General features: G+C 38.4%; 1 protein-coding gene across 2 annotated transcripts in view; it reads right to left on the bottom strand.

Moving 5' to 3' along the window:
* Positions 1 to 23782, bottom strand: part of Grin3a (glutamate ionotropic receptor NMDA type subunit 3A) — a 171269-nt gene extending 147487 nt beyond the window's left edge. For both annotated transcript variants that reach the window (XM_076843235.1, XM_076843236.1), the window contains exon 1: positions 23084 to 23782. In XM_076843235.1, the coding sequence (XP_076699350.1) occupies positions 23084 to 23782 (699 nt within the window). The remainder of the gene's footprint in view (positions 1 to 23083) is intronic.
* Between the last annotated feature and the right edge of the window lie 937 nt (positions 23783 to 24719).

Here is a 24719-nt window from a genome sequence, read left to right as displayed (position 1 = left end):
GTAAGAAACAAGATTCATTATTTATCCATCCCTCCATCTCTTATTTTGAGATGCTGAAGGGTCGTCTAAAGGCAGTTTTGAAGAATATACCATTTATTTAAACAGAGAAAAACTTGCTACTTTATGGTTTCTTTGGTAGAATATCCCTGGTTTTCTGAGGAAGCAATATCTGGTGAATAAATTCTCAGGATGTTTGATTTCTAATGTTATGTTGTAGTTGTTCATCCAGTTTCCACCTAAGCTCTCAGAAAAAAAAAATTATGTATATATGGTTAAATGATGGAATCCAAGCCTATATATATATATATATATATATATATATATATATATATATATATGTGTGTGTGTGTGTGTGTGTGTGTGTGTGTGTGTATGTGTGTGTACACACACATATATATATTATGCATCTGAATCTGGAGTGATTTAACAGGAAGAGGATTAGATTTAAAATCAGAAAATTTCTTTTAAATACTTAATTGGTAAAATAAGCTCCCTGAGCCTCAGTTCCACCATTTGAAATTTGGGGGAGTGCTATGGTTTCAATAAGAATTGTCCCTACTGAAGGTCCTATTGAGGCTTAGTGGGAAGGTGGCAGTATTTGGAGATGGGACAAAGTGTTTAGTAGAAAGCATTTACATCATGGAGACAGAGCCCTCAGGAAGTGATTAATGCCTTTCCCCTGTGAGTTAGCTTTTCTTTCATTGGAATGGTTTACTTACCATGACTGCAGGTTGTAATGAAGCAAGGCCACCTTTTATATTCTCTCTCTCCTGCACATCTCCACTTACCCTTTTAATTTCTGCCTTGAGTTGCTACAGCACAAGGCCCTCACCAAAAGCTGAGCAGATGTGGCTGTTTGATCTTGGACTTTCAGCCTCCAGAATCATGAGCCCAAATCAAGTTCCTTTCTTTATAAATGACCCACCGTCAGGTATTTTGTTATAGAATCAGAAAATGGACTAAGACAGGAAGTAATGTCTTCCTCCTGGAGTTATTGTGTGTTGTTATATATATGTGAGATTATGTGACTGAAATCACTTTGTAACGGGTAGAATCCTTATCAAATATGAGTGATTTTTTTTATTATAGGTATACCTGAGACCCTAATGGAATGAGATACTATGCCTTAAATTCACCACTGCACTTCTTCTTCTTCTTTTTAAAAATATTTACTTTTTAGTTGTAGTTTAGGACACAATACCTTTATTTTTATTTATTTTTATGTGGTGCTAAGGATAGAACCCAGGGCCCTGCACATGCTAGGCGAGCACTCTACTGCTGAGCCACAACCCTAGCCCTGCACTTATTCCTTTTTTAGTTATCAAAGTTTGTTACAGAAATGGTATTTTTATAATCTATCAATGTAACAGTGTAAATGGCCTTTTCAAAAGTATTGTTCATCTGCTTCGAACTTAAAGCTATTCTATATACAATCTATCTCCTTTACTATTATTCTTCTAAGTTGTTTTTCATGGTAATTGTTTGTTTCGTGAACTCTTGAGTGAATCCTAGTCATTTTGGGGTTTGGGAGAAGGAACTCTAAAAACATTAGACTTGAAATATTTGCAGTGTCAGTCCAGTATTTACAAACTGGAGAGGTATTTAATAACAGGTGAATAATAATTGTGAGTCTAGACAGAGTGGGGGTGGGTAAGTGGAAATTAGGGAGCTAGGATAATTAAGGCTGTAAGTCTCAAACATTAAGAAATTTTGAGTGACAGGAACTTTTTTGTATTCCAACAAATTTTTCTATCTCAGAGATTTCTCAGAATTTTTTGAGTCTCAAGCATAAATGCAAATTAAGACAAAACTTCATTAATTGTTGTACAGAAAATGCCAAATATATGCAAATATTAGCAAATTTTGGCTGACATCAGTGTATATATTAAGTTTTGGCAGATGATTGATGCTCCAAGTCTGTACTCAAGCGATAGTTTATTCTTTGGACAGAGATATTCACTAGTCTATAGAGATCATATAGATCCACATTGTAACTCAGCAATTTCTATGGGAAAAAAATGTATGATCAGTTTACCCAAGTTGTTAAGGAAGGGCTGCTGAGAAGTGCTAGCCTCTGGGGATGTCTTTTCTAAGGGAGGAATTTTGCCAAAATTATAGGGACATTTTGTGGCACAAAGTCAATTTGCATCCAGGCATTATTCCAGGCAATTTGAGCAACAAAATAGATGGCCAAGGCAAATAATTCACATTAATATAGTTTTTTCTAAAGTTTGAATTGTCTGATTTGATTATATGTTTAGTCCCGATGAACTGGAAAATTGCCCAGTCTCAACAGCTCTGAGCAGTTAGGCACACAGGCCTAATGTACTAAGTTCAATGTTGTGAAATAATAACTTTATTGAGACTAAAACAAAAGCAAACAATTTTGAGCAAAGAGGCATCAGTTACTTACAAATGCATCTCAGTATTAGAAGAAATCATAGTACCAATACTATCCACTGGAGGAGGCAGAGCTGCATAGAGGCTTTGGAATTAAAAAAAAATGAAGCTTGATTCCCTGGCAGCGTCTCTTACCACCAAGATGGAGATAAAAATTGAAGCCACTTGAGAAGATTTAGTAAAAATTAAAGGTGATATTATGTGATGCCTATAACATGGTAGGGTGCAAAGAGTGCCCACAATCATTAACTACTTCTTCTTTGATAATCTGGGGGTGACTCACTGTGCCAGATATGGCTATCAGCTCTCAGGTCCAACCCTCTCTTTCTCTTCTCCAATTTGAGATGCTGGAGCTAGAATGCCATAGTACTCTGTCAAGTGGACCCTAGAAGGATCTGCCAATGGAGGTTGCTAGGAGGAGAGTGCCAGGAAAGAAGAGAAGGGGCTTGCCTCTTTCTGTTTTCTGTCTGTAGGTTTTCTGTGGAGTTGAGGTTCTTATAAGCATCAGCCCAGCAATACTTCTTCATCCATGCAGAGAGGTTCCTATCCCAGGCAGCAGCTTTTCCAATGTTTGCAGAACCATTTTATTCTGTGTCCTCAGAGGTTCCCAATACCAACCAGCTTGAGAGGTCTGGTGCCAATCCCCTCAGGGGCCTTCCTTGGCCTCAGAGATGCCATCATCAGCTGAGCAGTGTGCTTTTTCTTAGATATCTTGAATTTCAGCTTTACAGTGCTCCCTAAGTATTCTTATTTCCAAATTCTTTATTATTTCTTTAGCTACATGCATGCTAAATGGTTGGAAAATTACCTGTCTTCATGATACCATAGAGTTTATTTATTATTCTTCCAGTTACAATAATTAACAATTTTGTTCTTAGTTAATAATGCTTTACTTTGACTTTTCTCTTTTTATTGACTGACCTTCATCAAAACATGCATTATGTTTATATATATATAAGAGCACCTGGACAGATCTTGGTTTGGAGCTACATTTCTCTCTTAGTGACCATCATCACAAGGGAGTCATAGAGAGAACAACTTTCTTCCTGGATTCCACTAGCTTATCTAGTTTTGGCTTGTTTCAAAGCAGGTTCTGAGTTTCAGCACACTTCAGAGCTGCTCCAAAGTCACAGAGTTAAGTGGAAGAAGAAATGAGGTAGACAAGGCAGCCAGTAGGAAATGGCATGAAGGCATAGATAGAAATGAAATGATTGACTTTCTGTGCAACCTGAAGCTACAATGATGGATCACCATTCTACAACTTATCCATAAAATCTAATAAAATGCAGAAACTAATCTGATGCAGCACCCCTCAACTTTCCACCAAAATATCAAATATGACATACAAATATGAAAGCTCACCACTCTAAAAACTTCTATTAGCAATCAACACATTGCTAGAATGGAAGGATATTGCACAAACTACAAGCCAGTGGAATTAGAATGTAAAATTGATATTGACTTTAAAAATCATACCAGATAATATTTCTTGACCACAGTATGAACCAGGGAATTCTTAATGCTTTCTATAAATTATTTCTCTTTATCTTTCTTAAAATTCAGTGAGATAGGTGCTGATATTCCCATAATATAGATGAAGACTCTAACACACAGAAAGGTTAAGTAACTTACCCCACTGAATTTAGCTAGTAATTAGCAAATATGGAATTAAAATCAAAGTAATCAGGGTCTTCTGACTTTTAATTTATCTAATGACAGACATTCTTTATCATTTAGTTCAATTATAAGAGTCACTGTGGCCCCTCTACTGCATGGATTTTGCATTTCTGAGGCAGCAAGAATAACATTCGATCACTTCCCTCCTCCGATTAGCATCTTTATTTTTAAATCTAGATAGAAACTACATTTTCAAGGAGAGTGTGTATGTGAGAGGTTTAATATCATAAGGTAAACACACTGGAAGTAGCTGAATTAGGAATTACCCTACTGGACATGAAATCTGGCAACTGTTCTTTTTTTCTCAATTTTTAATATACATAATTGGTTTAGATCATGATTTCCAACCAAGAAAGAACGTCAGAAACACATGGGATTTTTTTAAAATCATACTCTAGCCTATATATCCTAAGATTTTGAGATAGGAGGACTATGGTAGAGTCCAGGTGTATACTTTGAAAGAGTTGATTGGGTTGAGGAACAGATTAAAGACCACTGGCTCAGATAATCAGAAAGCAAAGCCCGCAGGGGAGAAGCAGATGCCAGCCTGGCTCAGCAGAACCACACCACATGCCTGACGGCTGCTAAAGACTGGGATTTGGTAAAGGAAATGTGCACAGCCACTTAGTGCCCACCTGTATTTATTAGAAAAGGATTCAGCCTGCATATGAGTGAAAGCAAGGTAAGGCAATTAGCAAGTTCAGTAACCTGTTTGTTGGCAATCAGAGGGGATGGGTTGATTTATTTTTCTAAAATAAAAACTCCTGCCCATTTACCCAATTAAAACAAAACAAAACAAAACAATATGGGTCCTAAACAAATGCTACAAGGAAAAGAAAGTCACATTATGAAAATGATTCTAGAAGCCAATAGAAAATTGGAAAACAAAAACTCTGGCATTTAAAATCAGGCAGGATAATTTGATGTTTACGAAACATAAAAAATTCACAAAAAGAGAACATGTGAGGATAGATCATAGTGGGACGGGATGGAAAGGAATAGTGTTGATAAATGGAAAGAAACAGAGAAGGTGCAAATCCAACAATAAATTTGAAATTATGCTTTGAGAGCAGAAAAAGCATGACAGATATTGCAAAACCCTGAATTAATGAGATGGAGACAAAATTAAGAAAATCTTCCAGGACACAAAATAAAAGGATCAAGAACTATAAATAATGAGAAAGACAACAGGTAGGTGGCTGTGTGTCAGTACTCAGATCACCACTACTCTTTCCTCTTTCAAAATTTCCTCAATTGCACTTTGGTCACCTAGGCTAGGTAAATAAAGAATATAGGATCAATATAAGAATTATAGTGTAGTTAAGGAAAAAAAAAAAGCAGTAATTAAAAGACATCTGAACTTTTTTCCTAGGATTAAAAAAATCTGAATTTGATGGGCATATCACATTCTTGACAAAAATCAATAAAAGTGAACTATACCTAGACATATCTGGCAAAGTGCTTTAATAAAAAAATTCTGTCAACCATGCAGGAAGAAAGAAAATTAAAAAGGTAACCTTCAAAAAGATAAATACCAATACCATGGGCTTCTCATTTCTGCTACATTAAATTCTCAATGATGGTAAAGTGATATCTAACTGAGTTTGTTTGGGAAAGAAATTTTATGCCCTGTCAATCTGTCTTTTATTTGTAAGAAAAATAACAAAGACATGCTGGGATACATATGAATGCAGAAAATACGCCATTCATAGACCCTATGTGAAAAAAGTCTTTGGAAATACTCTAATTAGCTAGTATTTATTTTCCTGTTCTAGGAATCTATGCTAAGAAAACAATCCACAAAGTGGGAAAAATGTGAGAGAACAAAGATCTTTGCTGTGGAACATTTTGAGACAAAAATCATAACCATCTTAAATGTCAACATTCCAAACATATTTGATAACCTGAAATACCATTATTTTAGTCAGCTTTTCTGTTTCTGTGACCAAAATTTCTGATAGGAACACTGTGAACAGAAAAAGTCTACTTGGTGCACTATTTCAGAGGTCTCAGTCCATAGGCAGCCAACCTGTTGCTCTGGGCCTACTGTGAAGCAGAACAGCATGGCCGAAGTGTGGCATAGGACAGCTGCTCAGGACATGACAACAGGAGAGAGAGAGAGAGAGAGAGAGAGAGAGAGAGAGAGAGGGAGGGGGGCGGAGAGGAGAGAGAGGGGGAGGAGAGAGAGAGAGAGATAAAGAGAGAGAGAGAGAGAGAGAGAGAGAGAGAGAGAGAGAGAGAGAGAGAGAGAGAATGCTTTCTCTGCTCATCAGGGACAAAAATATAACCCCTAAAGTCATACCCCCAGTGACCTACTTCCTCTGGTCACACCCTACCTGCCTACAGTTACCACCCAGTTAATCCACATCAGTGAATTAATCCACCCATGAGACCATATCTCATAATCTAATCATTTTAGCTCTGAAAATCCTGGTACTGTCTCATACACAAACTTTTGGGTGACATCTCCTATTTACACCATAACAACTATGCATTTAATAATGTAATGGTGTTACTGGGGTTCCCCTTACAAGAGAAAATACAAACAATGCCATATTAAATAGAAGAATTTGAGTTAAAATATTCCATTTTTTTAAAAAAAAGTCTTACACAGAAAATTCTAGAAGAAAACATCTCAAGTTAAGAGTGATTGTCTCTGGATAGTGGGATTGACAGTTTTTTCTAAACTTTCACATTTTCCAGATTTTATAGTCAGAAAATGATTAGCAAAATGGGTAGAGAAGTATGATTTACTTGGGATCTGCAGAGACTTATAAAATTTTCAGCATAATGAAGTGAGTAAAGCAGAATATAAACTTGATTGTACCTCATTCATCCCTTAAACAAATACTTGAGTGACTACTATGTGCAAAGCACTATGATAGACTCTTGAATTGCAACAGCAAATAAATCATAAAACAGAAGACTCCCAGAGATAAAAACACAGACACAAGAGGACAAAAATTGGAAATATAGATAAAATGTATGTGAAGATAGTAAAATTATTAGTCTTTTAAATTGTAACATTTTAGAACATAACTATGAAATTATTTTCATATGAAAATTATTATTTTTTAATATCAGTATATAGCAGAGTGCAATAAAATGAAGGCAACCTTCCTGGCCCACAGTGTTATCTGCTTTTCCAGAATTATCCACAGGAGTTCTTGAGACAGCTTATTTAGTGGCTTTCTTTGCACAGGATTTGGAGCCACAAAAAGTAGAGGAAAGAAACTCAGGGATGGAGGCAAAGACATTCTCCTATTTGAAATGACATTTCTCAGGAGATTCTTGAATCACCATCTTGTTAATTATCTCATTAAAGAAATGTTATCAAGAGAGTGTGTCAGCTCTTTGCCATGAACCTGCTTTTCTTTAGTGCCTGCTGAATTAGTGTGAGAAACAGAAACCTAAGGAATGGGAAAATAAATAAACACTTATTTTATTTATTTTTGTGTGTCTGGGATTGAACCCAGGTCTTTATGTATTCTAGGCTTGTCCTTTACCCCTGAGCTACATGCCTACCCTTGCCATTTAAAAAAAAATGGAATAGATATTATGTCAGGTGCTGCTGTTAATCCACTCAAAATAAACTATTATTTATATAGTATTGATTAGCTAATACCTATCAATAAATACATGATTCTTATATTAAATATGTATTATTTATTGATAGATATTATTTAATCAATACCTTAAATACTACTTAATTGATACCTCCAACATTATAAGTAGTTATTATCTCATTATCTCTCTTTTGTAAGTTTTATAAGATGCATTTATGGGCACACCAGGAATAGATTATATTCATTCATTATCTGTTAGCACCTTTCCCCACTTTTCTTCTTTTGCTTCCAAATGAAGGTGTCTAGCTCTCTCCATATGAACTTATTCTAGCTCTTTCTAGTTGCACCTTAGAGGTATCGTACTTGTAATAGCTACAGGTCTGTCACCTCCTATTACTTAGGCAGGCATCAAGGCATTCCTGGTTAATGCTCATCTGCTACGAATGCCTTGACATTTCCTAGTGACCCTCCAGTGCCAGCAGTCTGGAAGTTTGTTTTTTAAACAGTAACTGAGTAGTCAACATTTAAAGATATTTTTTTAAATATTAATATAAATATAATTTTTAATATAAAAAAAAAAATCTGGTCTCGCTTTTTTCAAAAACGATATCTGGCCAGATTCCCTGTGAATCACAGCTGGTTGCAGCTCGGTGGGGCCGGCTGCCTGCTCTGGAAAGGTCAGCACTCTTGCGTTACCTGTGATTTTGCTACTCCCTACTGTATTATTTGGGACTGGTTTTGCACATTTTCATTACCTTCCTGGCCCCTACAAAGCATCTAAATTTGCGATCTCTGCCCTGGGTCATTAGCTCTCAAACTGTACTGTGCATATGTGAATTACCTGGGGGAGATTCTTTTTAAAAATGCAGAGAGGAGGCCACAGCATGTAATTTTGTGGAACTTAGTGAGGCTGAGAATCTACACTTTAAAAATTACCAAATGTGATTTGGTTTCAGGGGGGGTCTCCAGTCACATTTTGCAAATTATATGAGATGAGACTCTTAGGATAATATGGTCCCAAAGAATGTTATTCAGGATCACTAGCACACACAACCACCTGTGCTGTTTGTATTGTAGATAGATTTCTATGCTACAGCCCCAGGGCTTCTTATGTGGTGAGTCTGGGAACCCATATTTTGAAAAGTTATCTAGGTACTGCTAAGATGCCGATGGTTACCTAAAGAGTTATTCTTAGTGACAGCCAAGCAGTAAGCTCAATGGAGAGGTGGGGACAGCATTGGCAGAGCCTAGACAGGTCTGATTTCTTGTCGGAATTTTCTTTGATAGGAGATGACAGGATAAAATATAACTCCGGGCTTTTTCTTTTTCACCAATGATTAATTCCAGGAACTTTACTTTTCATCAACTTTGACTTTTTCTAATTTTGAAAGTCAGGAAGAATCTTTGGCTACACTCTGTGGTGAAATTACCTGAAGGGAGGGAATGAAGGTTTGAGTAAGCAGTGGCTCAAAGACCAGAGAACAATGCCACTTTTCTGTCACTTGTGGCCTACAGGAAATTAAAAAATGATCTGGGGACAATGAAGTCAGTACAAGAAGTTTAACAGGGTCATAGAAACAGGTTTTCTATTTCCTATGAAATCAACTTCCCCCAAGGGCCTTACTCCCTCAGCTTTGTTCTCCACTGAGTACTAAATTCTGGGCGGTCCTGACCTCTACCTTTCTGTGAATGGGGAACCTCTTTGTATGTCAGTCTACATCCTTAGGTTCACATCAAAGTACCTTGAGAGACAGTGGGTTTTCCACAGGGGTTACATAGCTCTTTTACTCAGGAGGGGATGGAAAGATCATCTGTTCAATGTAATCAATAATCACTGGGCATCTATTATGAGCCACACACAATATGAAGAGCTTAGAGTTCAGTCTGGTTGAGGAGAGTTGCTTTACTATGCAATCTAGAAAGACAAAGCCACAGAGAAGGGAAAGGAACTGTAATGGGGGACAGGGGGAGGCAGAACTCCATGTTCAGAAAAGGTGATGTTAGAGCAAAGGTTTGAAGGTTGAATGGGAGTTTCAGGCAGACCCAAGGGGAAGGTGCATGCCAAACAGTGAGAGCAGCGTGTGCCAGGGTTTGGTACAGCACTGCCCCTCTAGGCATTGCTGGAGAACCAAGTGCAAAGGCCAAGGCTGCTTTTAAGAAATAAGCAGAAAAGTTAAGCAAGGACAGGTACAAAAGGGTCTCTAATGCCACACCAGGCTGCTCAGAATTCATTCTGTAGGTTAGTGTTTGGCAGACTCTAGGTGGTTCAAGGCATGATTTTAGGTGGTTCATTAAACAACACTGAACCACACACTGAGAAACTTAATCCCTTTTCAATTTGCATTTCATTAGGCTGCTTGGTCAAGGAGAAGCCTCTGGTGTCACTATGACTCTCACACTTCTCTAGCACCTAAAAATTCCTCCTTTAAAAAGGGCCTCAAGTTCAGGCCAGGGTATCTAGCTAGAACCCTTATGTTTTCATTGCGTACTTATTTTTACCATTACTTTCTATTAATGGTAGGCAGTACTAGTTTTTCATTTATGTTATGATGAAAAGATTTTTAGAAATATGTTTATTCAAAACAGCAAATGAATTTAGAAAATGAGTAGCAGCAGGTGATGCAGAGATAGGGCAAAATTATGAAGCAGTATGCAAATCCTGAAATTTGGGGGCACACGGCTCTCATTTTGGAAAAGTGAAAGGGCGTAAGCAGACTAGAAGCCTTCTTTTCTTTCTGACAGCAGCTTGTAGAATAGAATAGAGATGGCAGAGAAGCCAGGTAGGAGGTACTGAAGTACTGCAGGCAGAGGTGGTGTGGCCAAGGCTGTGTTTATTGATTTATTCCTGATCTTTCGGACTGTGACTGCCGTCTACTTCCGCAAAGGATGTACTAATGGCTCTCTTATACTAACCCGTGTCCTAGCTGTAATCTACCTTTCCTGTCAGCTCTCCAAACCCCCTTCTTCCCTTGTAGGCCTCAAGGCAGGCAGAGGAGTTGATTGAATTCCCCTCCCTGACTATAGGAGCATCAAAGATGGAATGGATAAAGAAATGTGGTATATATACACAACAGAATATTACTCAGCCATAAGGAAGAACGAAATATGGCATTTGCTGGTAAATGGATGGAACTGGAGAATATCATGCTATGTGAAATAAGCCAATCCCCCAAAACTAAAGGCCAAATGTTTTCTCTGATATGTGGATGCTAATTCACAATAAGGAGGGGGGCATGTTAGGGAAAAATAGAAGTACTTTGGATTAGACCAAGGGGAATGAAGGGAAATGAGGGGGAATGGGAACAGGAAAGATAGTAGAATGGATGGGACATTACTATCCTATGTGCATATATGATTACACAACCAACATAATTCTATATCATGTACAACCAGAAGAATGAGAAGTTATACTTACATATCTATAACATGTCAAAATACATTCTACTATCATGCATAACTAATTAGAACAAATTAAATAAATAAATAATAAATAAATAGACAAACAAATGAATAAATAAAACATTTTCGAGGTCCTGCTTGGGAAGTGTGAAAACTTGTTTTCTTCTACCTGCTTTTCAGTTGCTGCTGACCTGGTAGAAGTTATGGTACAACCACTTTGGTCTACCGCAGCAGGATAGAACAAGGGTAACCTAGACTTCCACAATTGAGACTAGGGGTGAATTTTCTTGAGGAAAAAGATGTTTCAATAATAATGCCTTTCATCTGTTTTCAAAAATATGAATTTGCAAAGTGTTTCTTATGTACATTAACTCCCTGAAACCTGTGCTAGTTTTTTATAAGAGCACAGGAAGCACTCAACAAGTACCTGTTAAGTGGGTGACTATTTATAATTCATATGGAGGAAACCAGGCTCTATGGATGATTCTGGAACTCTAACCTGAATGAAGCCAAGTGTCTTGTTCTCCTTCGTGTTCCACATCCCTTTGATCTCAGACAGAAAGTCTGTTATAGATAATGTTTAGTGCCCATAGCTATTAATACCCGAGTTCAGCTATATTGTGGGTCAAACAGGCTCTTGTGGCCTGGCTTGAGGTCTGAACAGTCATAGATAACATTGTTTTGATGGAAAAATCAATCCCAAATTAGAGCATAATTCATCTGAAAATTGTGAAATCTTGGATATATCTCCTTCTTTCTATATAGTTATATAAAAGAGAAATGCTTTTTAATATGATGATTTACATTTATTGATTTTTAAAAAAAATTATATATACATTTTAATTCCAAGAGATCTTGTGCTTTCTGAGTATCTGTATCTCAACAGAATATCATGAACTGGAAAGGGTTCATTGCATATGTTTGTAGAAGGCTCTGGGGACAAGTTCTGTAAGTTTGCAGATGACTGACCTGTGTTTCTCTGGCCTTAGGGGAGGCATGTCAGAACATTAGCATGTCAGTGGGGATGGAATGATTTTTTTGAATTATAAGCACTTACAAAACCTGGAGAATCTGATACATTCTCCAAAGGGTAGTATGCCCCACTCCAATTTTGTGTAGTACTGTTTTAGTGAGTCATTGTTATTTAAGGTGTGTGTTTCATCCTGTTGCTGTACTGAAACATGGAAAAGCAAAGAGAATATTGTGTAATAAAATGAGCAGGGGTACCATGAAATTCAGTGTATTATACTTTCATGAATAAGTGAATAAATGAAAGTTGCTTCAGGAAGATTTACCTAGCAGCAGGGTATAGCATGGTTTGGTGGAAAGAAACTAGAGATTTAGAGGCTACTCAGGATTGTTGGTGGAAGGACATAATGTGAAAATAAGAAGGAAGGATTGGACTATGAAAAATATGTCCAGGAAGGTAACAGAACCTGGCAAGGAAAGGTAGAAGTGTAAGATGTTATGAGAAGTCTTATAGGTGTAACAGAGCCCTTTCTCAGGATGTCTTTTAATATTTTCAATCTAAGATGTTGGAGCTATAACTGGAAATTCCATTTAGAGATCACTGGTCTTGCCACATGCAGAGGTGATTTCAAGATTTGAAACATGGGAAATGCTAAAATGGGTATACCAGATCAGGTTATTTCCTCCCTATTTACACGTGCTTTAGACTGTGTCCACTAACAAATTGTGTTATGGATGTCACTAAGAATAGTCCATTTGTCCAAAAAAAAAATGTTTAGAGTTCTGCTTCTTCCTACCTCAGGATCTTTGCACTTTTCTCACCCTTAACTTGTAAAACACTTTCCTTAGAAACAGTCATAATTCTCTCCTAAACCTCTTCTCTGCTCAGATGTCACTCCTCAGACAGGCTCTCTTTGGCCACTATGGTTATTATCTAATCCTCTTTCCTGCTTTAGTTTTCTCTAATGTACTTGTCTTTACTTAAAAATAACATCCTCTATTTATTTGTGGCCACATTTTTTTTTGTTTGTTTGTTTTTGTTTTTTGTCTGTCTCCCCTGTTAGAAGGTGAGTTCTTTGAGAGCAGGGGCTTACATAATTTATTTACTGTTGTATTCTAAGGCTCACACTGAGTACCTAACTCAGGAATCTGGCCATTGCTGATTGGATTAAGGGAATACATATGATTTGGGATGGAGTGGGACCCATCTGTGTGGGTTAAGCCAATCTGATGTTGGGAGAATTTAAACTAAAAATAAAATGTAGTCAGATGATTTGATTAGAATTGTGAAGTCATATAGAGATCAGGCTGTCCTGTCAAAAGAACCATGAAGTTACACATAGTAAGGCAGGGGGAGAAGTTAGTCCAGAGTGAAGGATGAAGGGATATGAAGTGAGAAAGTAGGAGAAAGCCAGTCAGCAGGAGCCCTAGAGGAAGGGAAAAGAAATTAACTGTCAAATCACTTCCCAGTGGTGCAGACTAGCAACCCTTTACATGTTCTTGTTTCTTCCAGTTTCCTACAGATTTTCAGCACAAACCCCTGTCCCTCATTTTGAACTTCATGAGTGAGTTTTTCTTCCTTGCAAGTATAATTCTTTGATAGCTCTGTCCAGTAGAACTTTCTATGAAAACAGAAGTGTTCTGGGTCTTTGCTATCCCATACACTGCCCACTGCCCATAGGTGCCCATGAAATACTTGAGAGATAGTCTGTACACTTTAGGAATGGACTTTTAAATTTTGCAGAATTCTAATTAATTTAAATTTAAACATACACATTTGAGTATTAATTATCATACTGGATAGCATAGCACTCTGGTTGTTATTAATAAGAGGTCAGAGATAAGAAGCATAATCAATAAAAAATAATAAAAGAGCAGGAAAAAGGAGGAGAAAATTCACAGAACCCAAATATGAAGGTGCTCCATAGTATAAGAAACAACAAGAATATTAAGAAAGACTAGTCTGGTAAAGTCTCATTAGTGGCAGTGCTATGTAACTTCTAATGAAAACAAAAACAAACAAAAAACAAAAAACCTGATCAAACAACAAGGGTTATGTAAATAAATCATTAAATAACCCATTCAGAGGCAAACTATGCAGCCATTAAAATAATGGAAAATACTGATTACACAGAAAGATGATTATTATATATGGATGAGTTAAAAAGAGAATTAATAAAATAGCATGACCTTAATTTTATAATTCAGACAAATATCTATAGATTTAAGGGCTCTGGATTTGTGGACAATTTCATTATTTAGCATTTTACTAAATTTCAGAATTACTCACAGGCATATATATTTTTTTAAATCAGAAATAAATGATATGCTTAACACAATAAAATGGCTGCATCTTTTCATGTTTCTTTAGGAACATAGTGATACAAAACAGTTATTTAAAAAGTATCCTCAAGAGCCGGAGTGGTGGTGCACACCTGTATTATTAGGCTGAGGCAAGAGGATCATGAGTTCCAGGCAAGAGGATCACGAGTTCAAGGCAAGCCTTCACAACTTAGGGAGGCCCTGTCTCAAAATAAAAACATGAAAAGGGATGGGGATGTGATTCAGTGGTTAAATGTTTCTGGGTTCAATCCATGGTACAAATAACTAACTAAATAAATAACCTCTATGCAATTCTAAATTTATTAAAAACCTTCATGTTTTTCTCTCAATCCCTCTGGACACACACATTAAGATTTCTTACTTTGTGGCTTATAGCTGCAATTTATAAATATGCTGGCAGAAGAGCGTGGTTGTTGAAACTTTTTCTTAATGGAAGGCAGAAGTTCTTCTCTTTGGTGGATTAATCTAGACTTCCCACAGTCAAAATACCAGGAAAGGAGCTAGTAATAGCTGCTTGGAATCCTTTCCAGTCCTGAGGTTGGATTCCTAGGATGCTTCAATTTAGAGCTGTATTTTGGAGACCACTAGATGGCGCTCTGTGCCTGTGACCAGGTGCACACTGGTTTCATTCAGGTGTGGACTTCTCATTCCTCTTTAGATACACATTGAAGCATTTGTGTGTGTAACCCAATGCACCAAGAGACTCAATACAACAACATCTCTCTCTTTGTGTATCTGTATTACCTGCTTCTATTACATTCACAGTATAAAGAAGCAAATTATTTGTTTAATGGAATCCCCATTTTAGAATCTTTGATTGGGATACAACAAATAGCGTTCCATAACCAAAACTGATCATAATTCTTTTAAGTAAAGACATGGATGAGCATTTAGCTTTATTTATGAAAGTCAGTAGCTTTTAATTTTAATCTGGAATATGAACCCAACTTTTGATTGGCTTCGAGTTGAGGAGTTCAATACAAAAAACATCAACAGGTTGCTGCAGTTTGTGTAGCCATCAAAGTGCTTGGTGTTCTAATGTTCAGTAAGTTCAGTTAATGACTACCTCTAACTGAGAGGGCAGTAGTGGCAACCCATTTCTAAATCATTCCTAAGAATGCTACTGAAAGATGTAGGTTGAACTATTGTTTGGAGCTATTCAGATTCAGCCGCTTTCAGAATCATTAAAAAATACAAAGGCAGGCTGGAAATACACAGGAAAATCCCACCTTTTAATATAGAAATATTATAAGCTCAAAATTCCCACAGTTCAACTGCCTTGTCAAATCTGACTTTTCAGAATTTTAAAAATGGACTTTCTTTTACTTTCTTCTCCTTTTCTTTGCCAATGCATAATTAGAATGTCAATAGGGCTTTCCTTAATTGAGAGAATAAAATGCATGAAAATGTTACTCACAGTTATCTGTGGACATGCATGAGTAGTGGCACATATGCAGTACTTTTGTAATCAGAAAAACAATTGCATTTAAAAAAATCCCTCCAGGTTGTGTGCACCAAATGGCTTAGATATAGTCAGCATCTAATAAAACACAAAGAGTTTGCTTCATAGATGCCTATTTCTACAAGCCTTAGTACATGGCAGGGGTACTAAGTATCCCTTAGTTATTGGGATTATGGTAAGTCACAGTCAGTTACATTAATACAGATAAAGCCTTTGGAAAAAAAGGGAAAATTTTGAACTTTTATTCCGTGTCAAGTTAGACTCTGCCCTTTTTAACAAAAGCCTAAAACATCAGTTAGGTCATGATTACTAGGGAGTGAAATCACTGTATTTTAGAAGACAGGAACTCAACCTTAACATCTCTTCAGTTTTTTTTCCTCCAGCTATAAAATGTATAAAATGAAACAGAACCTGCTTCCCAGTCTCAGACAGGACAGGTTCTAAGAAGGGTTTCAAAACAGCAGATTTCTCCATTTTCTCAGACTTGGCTTGCTGAGGCAGGATGTCCTAAGCTTGATTATTATATTGTATACATACTAAAAATGCATGTAGAAGTTCCCTGAATAATCAGCTAGAATACTTGACTTCATATTCCGATTAGTTTCTTATTCATTCTGCTGTATTGACATGAGTAATCATCATCATGATCATCATCAGAACCCGCTGTGCACTATGTTGCACACACGATGTGGTCCTCACCATAAACACAGGAGAGATTCACATTTTGATTCAAGAAATTGAAACATGGAGGTATTGGGCAAGATTCATAAGGTCCAATGTCTAAGGAATTGTAGAGCTACGACTTGAACATAGTTCTGTGCTTCTAGTCTCTTAACTCCTTTTCGTTATTGTCTAAATTTTCTCAATTGCATTACAAAAATGAAAATATTTGTCCTGCACACCTCACAAAGCATATCTGAGGTTAAAATGATAAATTAGGTGAAAAAGGACTTTGATAAACTTAAACATGCTGTGCAAAATATTTTTTCTGGAATTTGTTTTCATATTAAAGTATTGAAAGGATAGATGTGGAAGTATGCAGGTAACATCTTTTTATCTTATTTTTAATTGTATAGGATTATATATATATATATATATATATATATATATATGTATATATACACACACATATATGCATACATATGGATAAATATATGTATGTAGTTTTAGAAAATTAGAAGCTTAGAGAAGACAAAATGTGGACTTTTACCATCAAATTATTACTTGGTTTTATATTAACATTTCTGTTACCATTTTTACTGAAACAAGGGAGCATTTTTACATTTTTTTGTGATTTTTTCCACCTGTGCCAATATATTTATTTTAAATGACTGTATAGTATTCCATATCATGATTCAACTAATTAAATCCCCATGGTTAAACATGTAATATTTAACATGTTTTTAAAAAGCAAACTTTGATCCTTTTATTTAGGATAGGTCTATTCAGTTCTTTGGTTGTAGACTGACAACATGCTAAATCCAGAAAGAGCTATTGGTCTAAAAAGGACTTTTGAGGACTTCTCACTTCCATCAGTGCATAAGCTCTTTCAACTTCTTTATATGTTGCTTATACATTGTCATCTACCTTACAGGGCTGTGAGGAGGATAATACTGAGTATTTGTGAAGAACCCTTGAAAAGCACAAATGCTACAAAAATACACACAACTAAAATGTTTCTTAAATCTGTTTCAAATGAATAATGATGAGGAATAACTCAGCACGACTAAGAATCATCCTGCTTAAAAGTTCATCATTTGAACCCTTGAAGGGGCATGTGCATTGCTATACAAGTCCCAGCTAAACAGAGACCAGCCTTCCGGTGTTAGGGCTCCCTCCTGCTGACATATCACCCAGGTCAGGGATCAACCTGCTCCATCAATGCAGGAGATCAAACACAGCTGACAGTCTCTCCTGAAAGTGCATGAGTCCTATACATTTTCAAAAAAGGAAAAGATCTGAGAATATGGCTGAGGCATCAGGTTAAAGGAAGGGGAGAAAATTGACTATTCTTAGCTTGCTTTTTCCCCACTGTTCTTTTCTCCCATCATCCCATAAAGGAAAGATCAGAGAAAGAAAACTGAGTAGTGGCTTTCAGATTTCCAGGAGTTTGTTTCTCCTGCATTCATTCAAAAACAATGTGGCAGACACTAAGAGATGTTCTTTCTTATTGTTTAGTTTTATGGATTCCGAATCACATTTCTAGTGCTGTGCTCTTCTCTATCTGTGGCAGCAGGGACAGTAGGCAGGAGAAAAGACAATGAGATTTCTCATCTCTACATTCAGTGGTGTCATCAAATTGAACAATGCTTTGCTATGATAGCCCCATGTAGTTGCCCAGGGCAAAGGTACTTATTATCTGTCTGTGATGAAATAAAGAGCTTATGCCAATGTAAGTCGATACCCTGCTTTTTTCTTCAAGAAAGGCTTGCCATGAAAAAAAAACGTTGGATGAGCCAGCCAAGTAGTGTGCATAGTGGTATTGTCAATGGGATGGAAGTGGGTGGGATGAACTCCTGTGGTAGTAGTCTCATAAATGACAAATTTGCATGTAGAAAAAACTTATGACTTATATGAAGGATCAAGCTTTCTCAAAAACACTGGGCTTCTTGCCATAGCTTCTATAATAGTTCCCAAGTTTCCGGAAGCTGTATTGGATATAACAGGTAAGAACTGTCACTGATACAGAAAGAATACTGTGGCCTGTCTCCTTTTTCTAGGCAAGTGTACAACCTATTTAAGGAACCTAGTTTTTTTATCCCCCTAAAAATATTTACTTTTTTTCTTTTTAAGAGAAGAAAAATACAAGGGATAGGTAAGGAGCAAGGTGGAGGATGGAGATGTTATACTATGAATCATATCTCATTTTGATAACTAATAGAATTAGGACTTAATGATTCTTATCAAATTATATTCATCATTTTTCCACTAGTTATTTGACTAATACTATCAACTGATCCAAAATACTCTCACTTTCTAATTTGATTCATAAAACACTTCTCTTGGATTGATAAGGAACATTCATTTGACTGATAAGAATAGATTCTCCAAGAGAAAGTCACGTGTCCAAGTTTACATGGCCAAGTAAGCAAGAGGCAGAAGTAGATTGGAAATCTTCTGACATTATTTCATATACTTTCCATTACATTGTGCTCTTTTAACCAATGTGATTGGAATTTAAGAGTGTTCATGAAATAAAAATTTAATGGTACCAAACCCATTATGTCCTTTGCAACATCAAAAGATAAAACACTAAGAATTTTACGTTCAACTTGGTATTCAGATAGCTCAACAGATTCAATCTTATTAACTCCATGATACAATAATCAGGAAAGATCAAGAACAAATATACATTATTTATGGGTTAAATGATACTCCTGTGGTAAACACAAAGAAATGTGGGTTAGACAGACTGCTTGCCCAATAAATGGTGTCTGCTAGTTTCTTTCTTCCACTCTACTTATCTGGAAAAATAAACAAATAATATAAATAAACCACTAAATAAAAAAAATTCCAAATTAATCCCAGGTCTCTGCTCTTTAAGAGGAACCTAGAAAAGATCACTACTGAGAAAAGTTTTCATCACTTGACATTTAATTTGAAATGGTTTATCTTCAAGTGAGCAACAATTAGGTGCTACAATCAGCCATCCATCAAGAATTGTAGAAAAATACTTTCCCCAGAGGAGAGTGAGCCAAGCTTTTTGTACAGCAACTCAAGAAAAAGCAACACAGTTGAGTATAGATGTTTTAAAAACAACTGTCCTTTACTGGAACCCTGACGAAGCACCTAAGTTATGTAGTGGTATCATTCTTCTGTCTACTGTACCTTGCAAAAGTTATGCTGCACTAGTCAAATTCTAATAAATGGGTGTCAGTATTTAACTTTCTGTTGTCGAAGAAAAATGGACTATCTATAACACTTGCATGGAAATAAACATATTAATTAGCATGTATGGTTCATAAGACGGGCAAACTTGTGGTTGATATATTCAATAAAAGTTGAAAATACTCATGTAGTCATTTTTGAATTGTGCAGGTTTGAATCTATGCCAATTATATTACTTCATTAACTCTGCCTAATGAAACCAATATGGAACTAACATGAGATATATATTTTGGAAAAAAAGTGTGCATCTGTCACTGTATCAGCAGGTAAATTTTAAGGATTTAACTTGGAAGAAACTACTTAAAACCCCTAGAAGAAAACTTAGTTTGGGAAGGGAAGAGAGAGAAAAAATAACTGTTGGAACTTAATATAACTTAAATATAAATGAAACTGGGTTCATATGTAGTATCAGTTACTTGAAGGTCACAGGAATAGAATTTATAACTAAGAAGTGATCATTTTAATAATAAGGGCTAGCCTCAAGTGGGAATTTGAGTGTGCTAGGTAAGTCAGAAATTTTTGGATGGAAGTGAACTTTGGCCCCCTACTTTGTGGAATGTTTTGTTAAGCTTTTATTATGTGCTGACAATATGCATGTGTTTTCCAAGAGTGGGTAGTTAACTAACTTACATTTAATGGGTTTTTCCCCTGCCTGAAAAAAAGTACGCCCCTTCTAAGCTGATGATTGACCCTATGTATTTATGCTTTGAACAAACAGCATATTGAAATAAGCAGTAAGGATTTTTCAGGAATTGGATCACCTTACTGGTATCTCTTTTTGTTCAAGAGTTGTGGCAGGATGTTACCAAGTCACTATTTGTTAATTAAAAACCTTCCTATGAAGGGAAGCAGTAAAAAAGGAAGGGAGAGAAAACAGCTGTTGCTACTCCTACTCAAAAAGCAACTTTGATTTGCTTGAATATAAGGGAAACAATTTTATTTTAGTTGGTTGTACGGTTAACTCCACTTTCTTTTAGAATAGTTTGTTCAGGCACTGGTACAATCAACAAATTAGGTCACTGGGCAGTAGACTTCAAGGACAGTGACTAAATTAAGTCAATTTTATTTAATGTGAAAAATGACTTTGACATCCTTTAATATTTATAAGTTAAAAAAATCAGTGTAATAGAGAAAGGTCCACTTTTCAGGAGAAGCGAGGGAAAGATCAGTTATTAATTTTGCTGAGAGCAGAATATGGTCATATCCTAAAATTACATATTACAGTGACTTGACATTAAACAGGATATTTTTAATATAGAATATTACAGAATGACATGATATACTAAAAGTGAGACAGGTTAGATATATTTGAATTTAAAATCCAAAGGGAGATGAAAGAAAATGTTGTCAGTTGAACAAACTAGATCTCATTAATACAATAATCCCTCCCTCTCAAAATGTGTACCATGAAAGTGACAGTGGCAACCATGATTTAAAATACATTTCTGAAATGCAATACAGAAGTAAATGTGCTTGGCAGAGTATTTATTTTATAGCCAGCTTGTAAGGGTTGTCCCTGAAGGTCTTTATATCCACCAGTGATCTCACAGCTCTGAAGTTTACTGATTCTGGATGCTGTCTCATGGTTTTCCTCCTCTCCTTGGTGTAATGTGCTGTATACTGCACACATCGATCATGCAACACAGGCAATTTCCCTTCTAACTAAGGAACGCTCATTTTGGGAGAAAATTCTTGCTCTTTAAGACTCTTGCCAAACAATCTGCAAATGGAAGGGAGTCTAGAGACTGTGACCACTATTGGCAACTTCTGAAGTATTAGGTAATAAAGAAGTAATGATGAGAAGCAAGCAATGCTGACTCCTGCATTTCATTAGATCTGATTCAGTATGTATATTAATAATGCTGCACCCTATGGATGCAATTTCATGTTTATAACCCTTTGGCCATTGGCAGTGTTGTGCACCTGTGTTTTCTGTGTCTTCCCTTCTGCTGCCTACAGTCATTCAGATTCTGGTGACAGAAATATTTTAGATAAAAGTTAATTAGCCTGCACTCTGCAGATCAAATCTCTAGCTCATCATGAAATGGGAATCTTCTGGGCAATTGCTGAAAGTAGTTTGTACTTGTCTTTTCAAAGATTAAAAATGGAAGATTCATTTTTCTAGAAAAAGAAATCTTTAGTACTCCCTTGATATTTTATACATAGATTCCATCAAACTTTTCACTTGTATATTGCCCTTACTCATTTTAGCTTTTATGTCTGCATATATATCAAAAGTGGAAGAAGAGAGATTAGAAATGATTTTTTTCAACTAAAGGGACAGAATTGAAAATGATGTAGAATAAGAAATCTTCCAGGGCCTGAGCAATATTCATCCAGACTCTGAACTTTCCTTGGTTTCTCAATCTTTAAAATGGGGCCAATGTCAGTTATCTATTTGCTTAATAAATATTTTGTGAAGGCTAATACATCTTGACATTGTCATAAGAGCAATATATAAAATGTAGAACACTTTTTCAGCTAAAAGGACCCTAACTTCTCTTTAATATCCACTTCTTCATATTATTGGTAAACACTTAGGTTCATATTTTTTTTCTCTGAAGACATACTTAGCACTTTAACCCATAGGAAACTAAATAATTAGATCCTTGTTCCTTTATTTTTGGAGAATGATAGCAGAAATGGGCTGAGCAATTGCATACTAGCCTCTGAGTCCACATCACATAGAAGTAAGGTGGGGACAAAGAAGCAATCCCCAAGTGACTTTCTACATTCATTTTTACACTATCAGATACTATGTCTAAAGCTTTCTAATACCCCAGACTATTAACCACTCTTATTTGCCTATGCTGCTGTGCTAGTTGGAGATATTCTATTTACTCAAAACAATTCAGAGGGATGCGATTTCTTACACCATCGCCCAAGGCTCAGACACGCCTCCTGAAGAAGTCATAAAGAGCAGATGCTGTTTTTTCTGCCACATGCTCTCAGAATTCCTCTTGGGAGGGTAAAATTGTAGCAGTCAGGGATCCCCACCCCCATTCTTCCCTCAAGTCTTCAGAATCTCGGTCGCTTTCCACGGTCCTGAAACTTGACTTTTACTTCCGTTGGGCATTCACTGGATTTCTCCCAGCTAATCAAAACATCATCCCCCGCCCCCCGTATTCTCCCCACTTCCTTCCATCCACGACCCCCGCCTCGCCTTTCATTTCCTTGTGCGCTTAAAATGTTTCATTCAACTTCTACCCACGTCTTTCTTTCTACCACCTATGGGCATGGTCTAATCCTTAAACAATATCAAAGTTATAAAGCCCCAAGTCCCTCCAGACTCCCCCCAGCCTTTTCCTCCCCCTCCCCCTCGCTCTGGTCCCGACTCCAGCAGCGCACAGCTCCACTCCACGCTCCAGACTCCTCTCACCTGACTCTCCCGTGGAAACTCGTGGCGGACGATGCTGATCACTGGAATGTGCAGGACCGAGCTGACCAAGTCGAGCTCCATCATCTCGCCCTGGCTCTGGGGAAAGGCCAGCAGCGCTGATACCCCTTGCACCACCACAGTGTGGCACACGCTCTGCAGAAAGGAGAAAGGGTCACTGCTCCATGGCGAGCTAGGGGAGGAGAAGGGCAAAAGCGGCAGATCGCCCAGGCCCGCCTCGATGGCCATCACTACTTCCAAAGACAGGTTGTAGGGCAGCAGACCTTCCACGCGGTTCAGGTTGTCCACGGCGAACAGGAGGGCGTCCCGTGGCCACAGGGTCTCGGCCCCGGCGCCCTCCCCTGGCTTTCGGGCGCTCGGCGGTCCCCGGCCATGCAAAGTGCTCCCCAACCAGCGTGCGCCCTGTGAGGGCGCCGGCGGCCGCCAAGTCCCTGGCTCTGGCTCATCCCTCTGGGCACCTGCCCTGTTGCCGTCCAGAGTGCGGCTAGTTAGGCGTGGGGCTGTGGTCCAGGGCTGCAAGTGAACGGCGCCCACCCTCACCGCGTGCCCGATGCGCTTGAGGATCTGGCAGGGCTGCGGGTGCGAGCAGGAGCCGGGTACCCCGGCCAGCACCAGCGCGCAGGGCGGCGGCAGCAGCAGACAGACCCTGCTTAGCAGCCACCACAAACTCAGTCTCCTCATTACTGAGACCCGCAGGGAGAAAGCGCGCCCCCTCCTGCGCCCGGCTCGCCCCTCTGCAGCCGCCGCCTAAGGTCTCCGCCTCCGGGTCCCGAGCGCAGCTTCACTGGACGAGGTGAAGCTGTCCCAGGGGCTAGAGCGGTCTCTGGGCCATCCAAGTTGGAGTCTAGCGCGTACTCAGCAGTCTCAGATCCTACTCCCGGGTTCCTCTGTCTTGCATCCTCTGCCCGCCGGGTCCGTCCGCCGAGCGGGGCAGGCGGGCGGGCCAGCGCCTGTCACCCGCGGCTTGGGCGCCGGTTCCCCGACCGCCCCATCTGCAGGGCGCCTAGGGCACTGCGTCCGGCCGGGCGAGACGGCTGGGCTGAGAAGCAGTCGGAGTTCCGAGGGAGCAGAGGTGAGAGAAGAGCAATGCTCTCACTTGGATTCTTTTCCTTTTCCGCCCAGGCGAGACTCACTTATTTCCTAAGGTCGCGTTGGAGAGGGCGTTCACACCCGGGATGCGGGGAAGCAGCCAAATCCGCCTTGCTCCCCTATCGGCCACCCTCCCGCGGATCCCCCAGCGCTGGCTTCATTTTCCTCCTCGCCTAGCTACTTCCTCTCTTCCTTTCTTCCGTTTTCTTTCCTCCCAGTCGCCAACGCCGCTTGCTTCCTCGGAGGAGCGACACGACTGGCCAGCAAAGGGTGGTTCTGCTCGGAGCGCCAAAGTTCTCCCCGCCTCAGCCGGCGCCTCCCTGTTGCTGAGCCCTGGCGCCAGTCTGTCGCTTGGCTGCGCTAAACGCCCACTGATGGTGAGATTCCCGGGTGGCACATCCCGCGCCCCTGGAAAAGTCTTCTTCCCTCAAAGCCTGGGAGTCTGTAGTTTGGAAATTCCCTGAGAGCCTAAGGCCGAGAGGGGACGATGACCCCAAGTCGCCTAAAATGCTGAATTCAGAGTTGCGCC

The sequence above is a fragment of the Callospermophilus lateralis genome, chromosome 2 (genome assembly GCF_048772815.1).
Source record: "Callospermophilus lateralis isolate mCalLat2 chromosome 2, mCalLat2.hap1, whole genome shotgun sequence".
Classification (NCBI taxonomy): domain Eukaryota; kingdom Metazoa; phylum Chordata; class Mammalia; order Rodentia; family Sciuridae; genus Callospermophilus; species Callospermophilus lateralis.
This window is presented reverse-complemented; position numbering and strand designations above follow the sequence as displayed.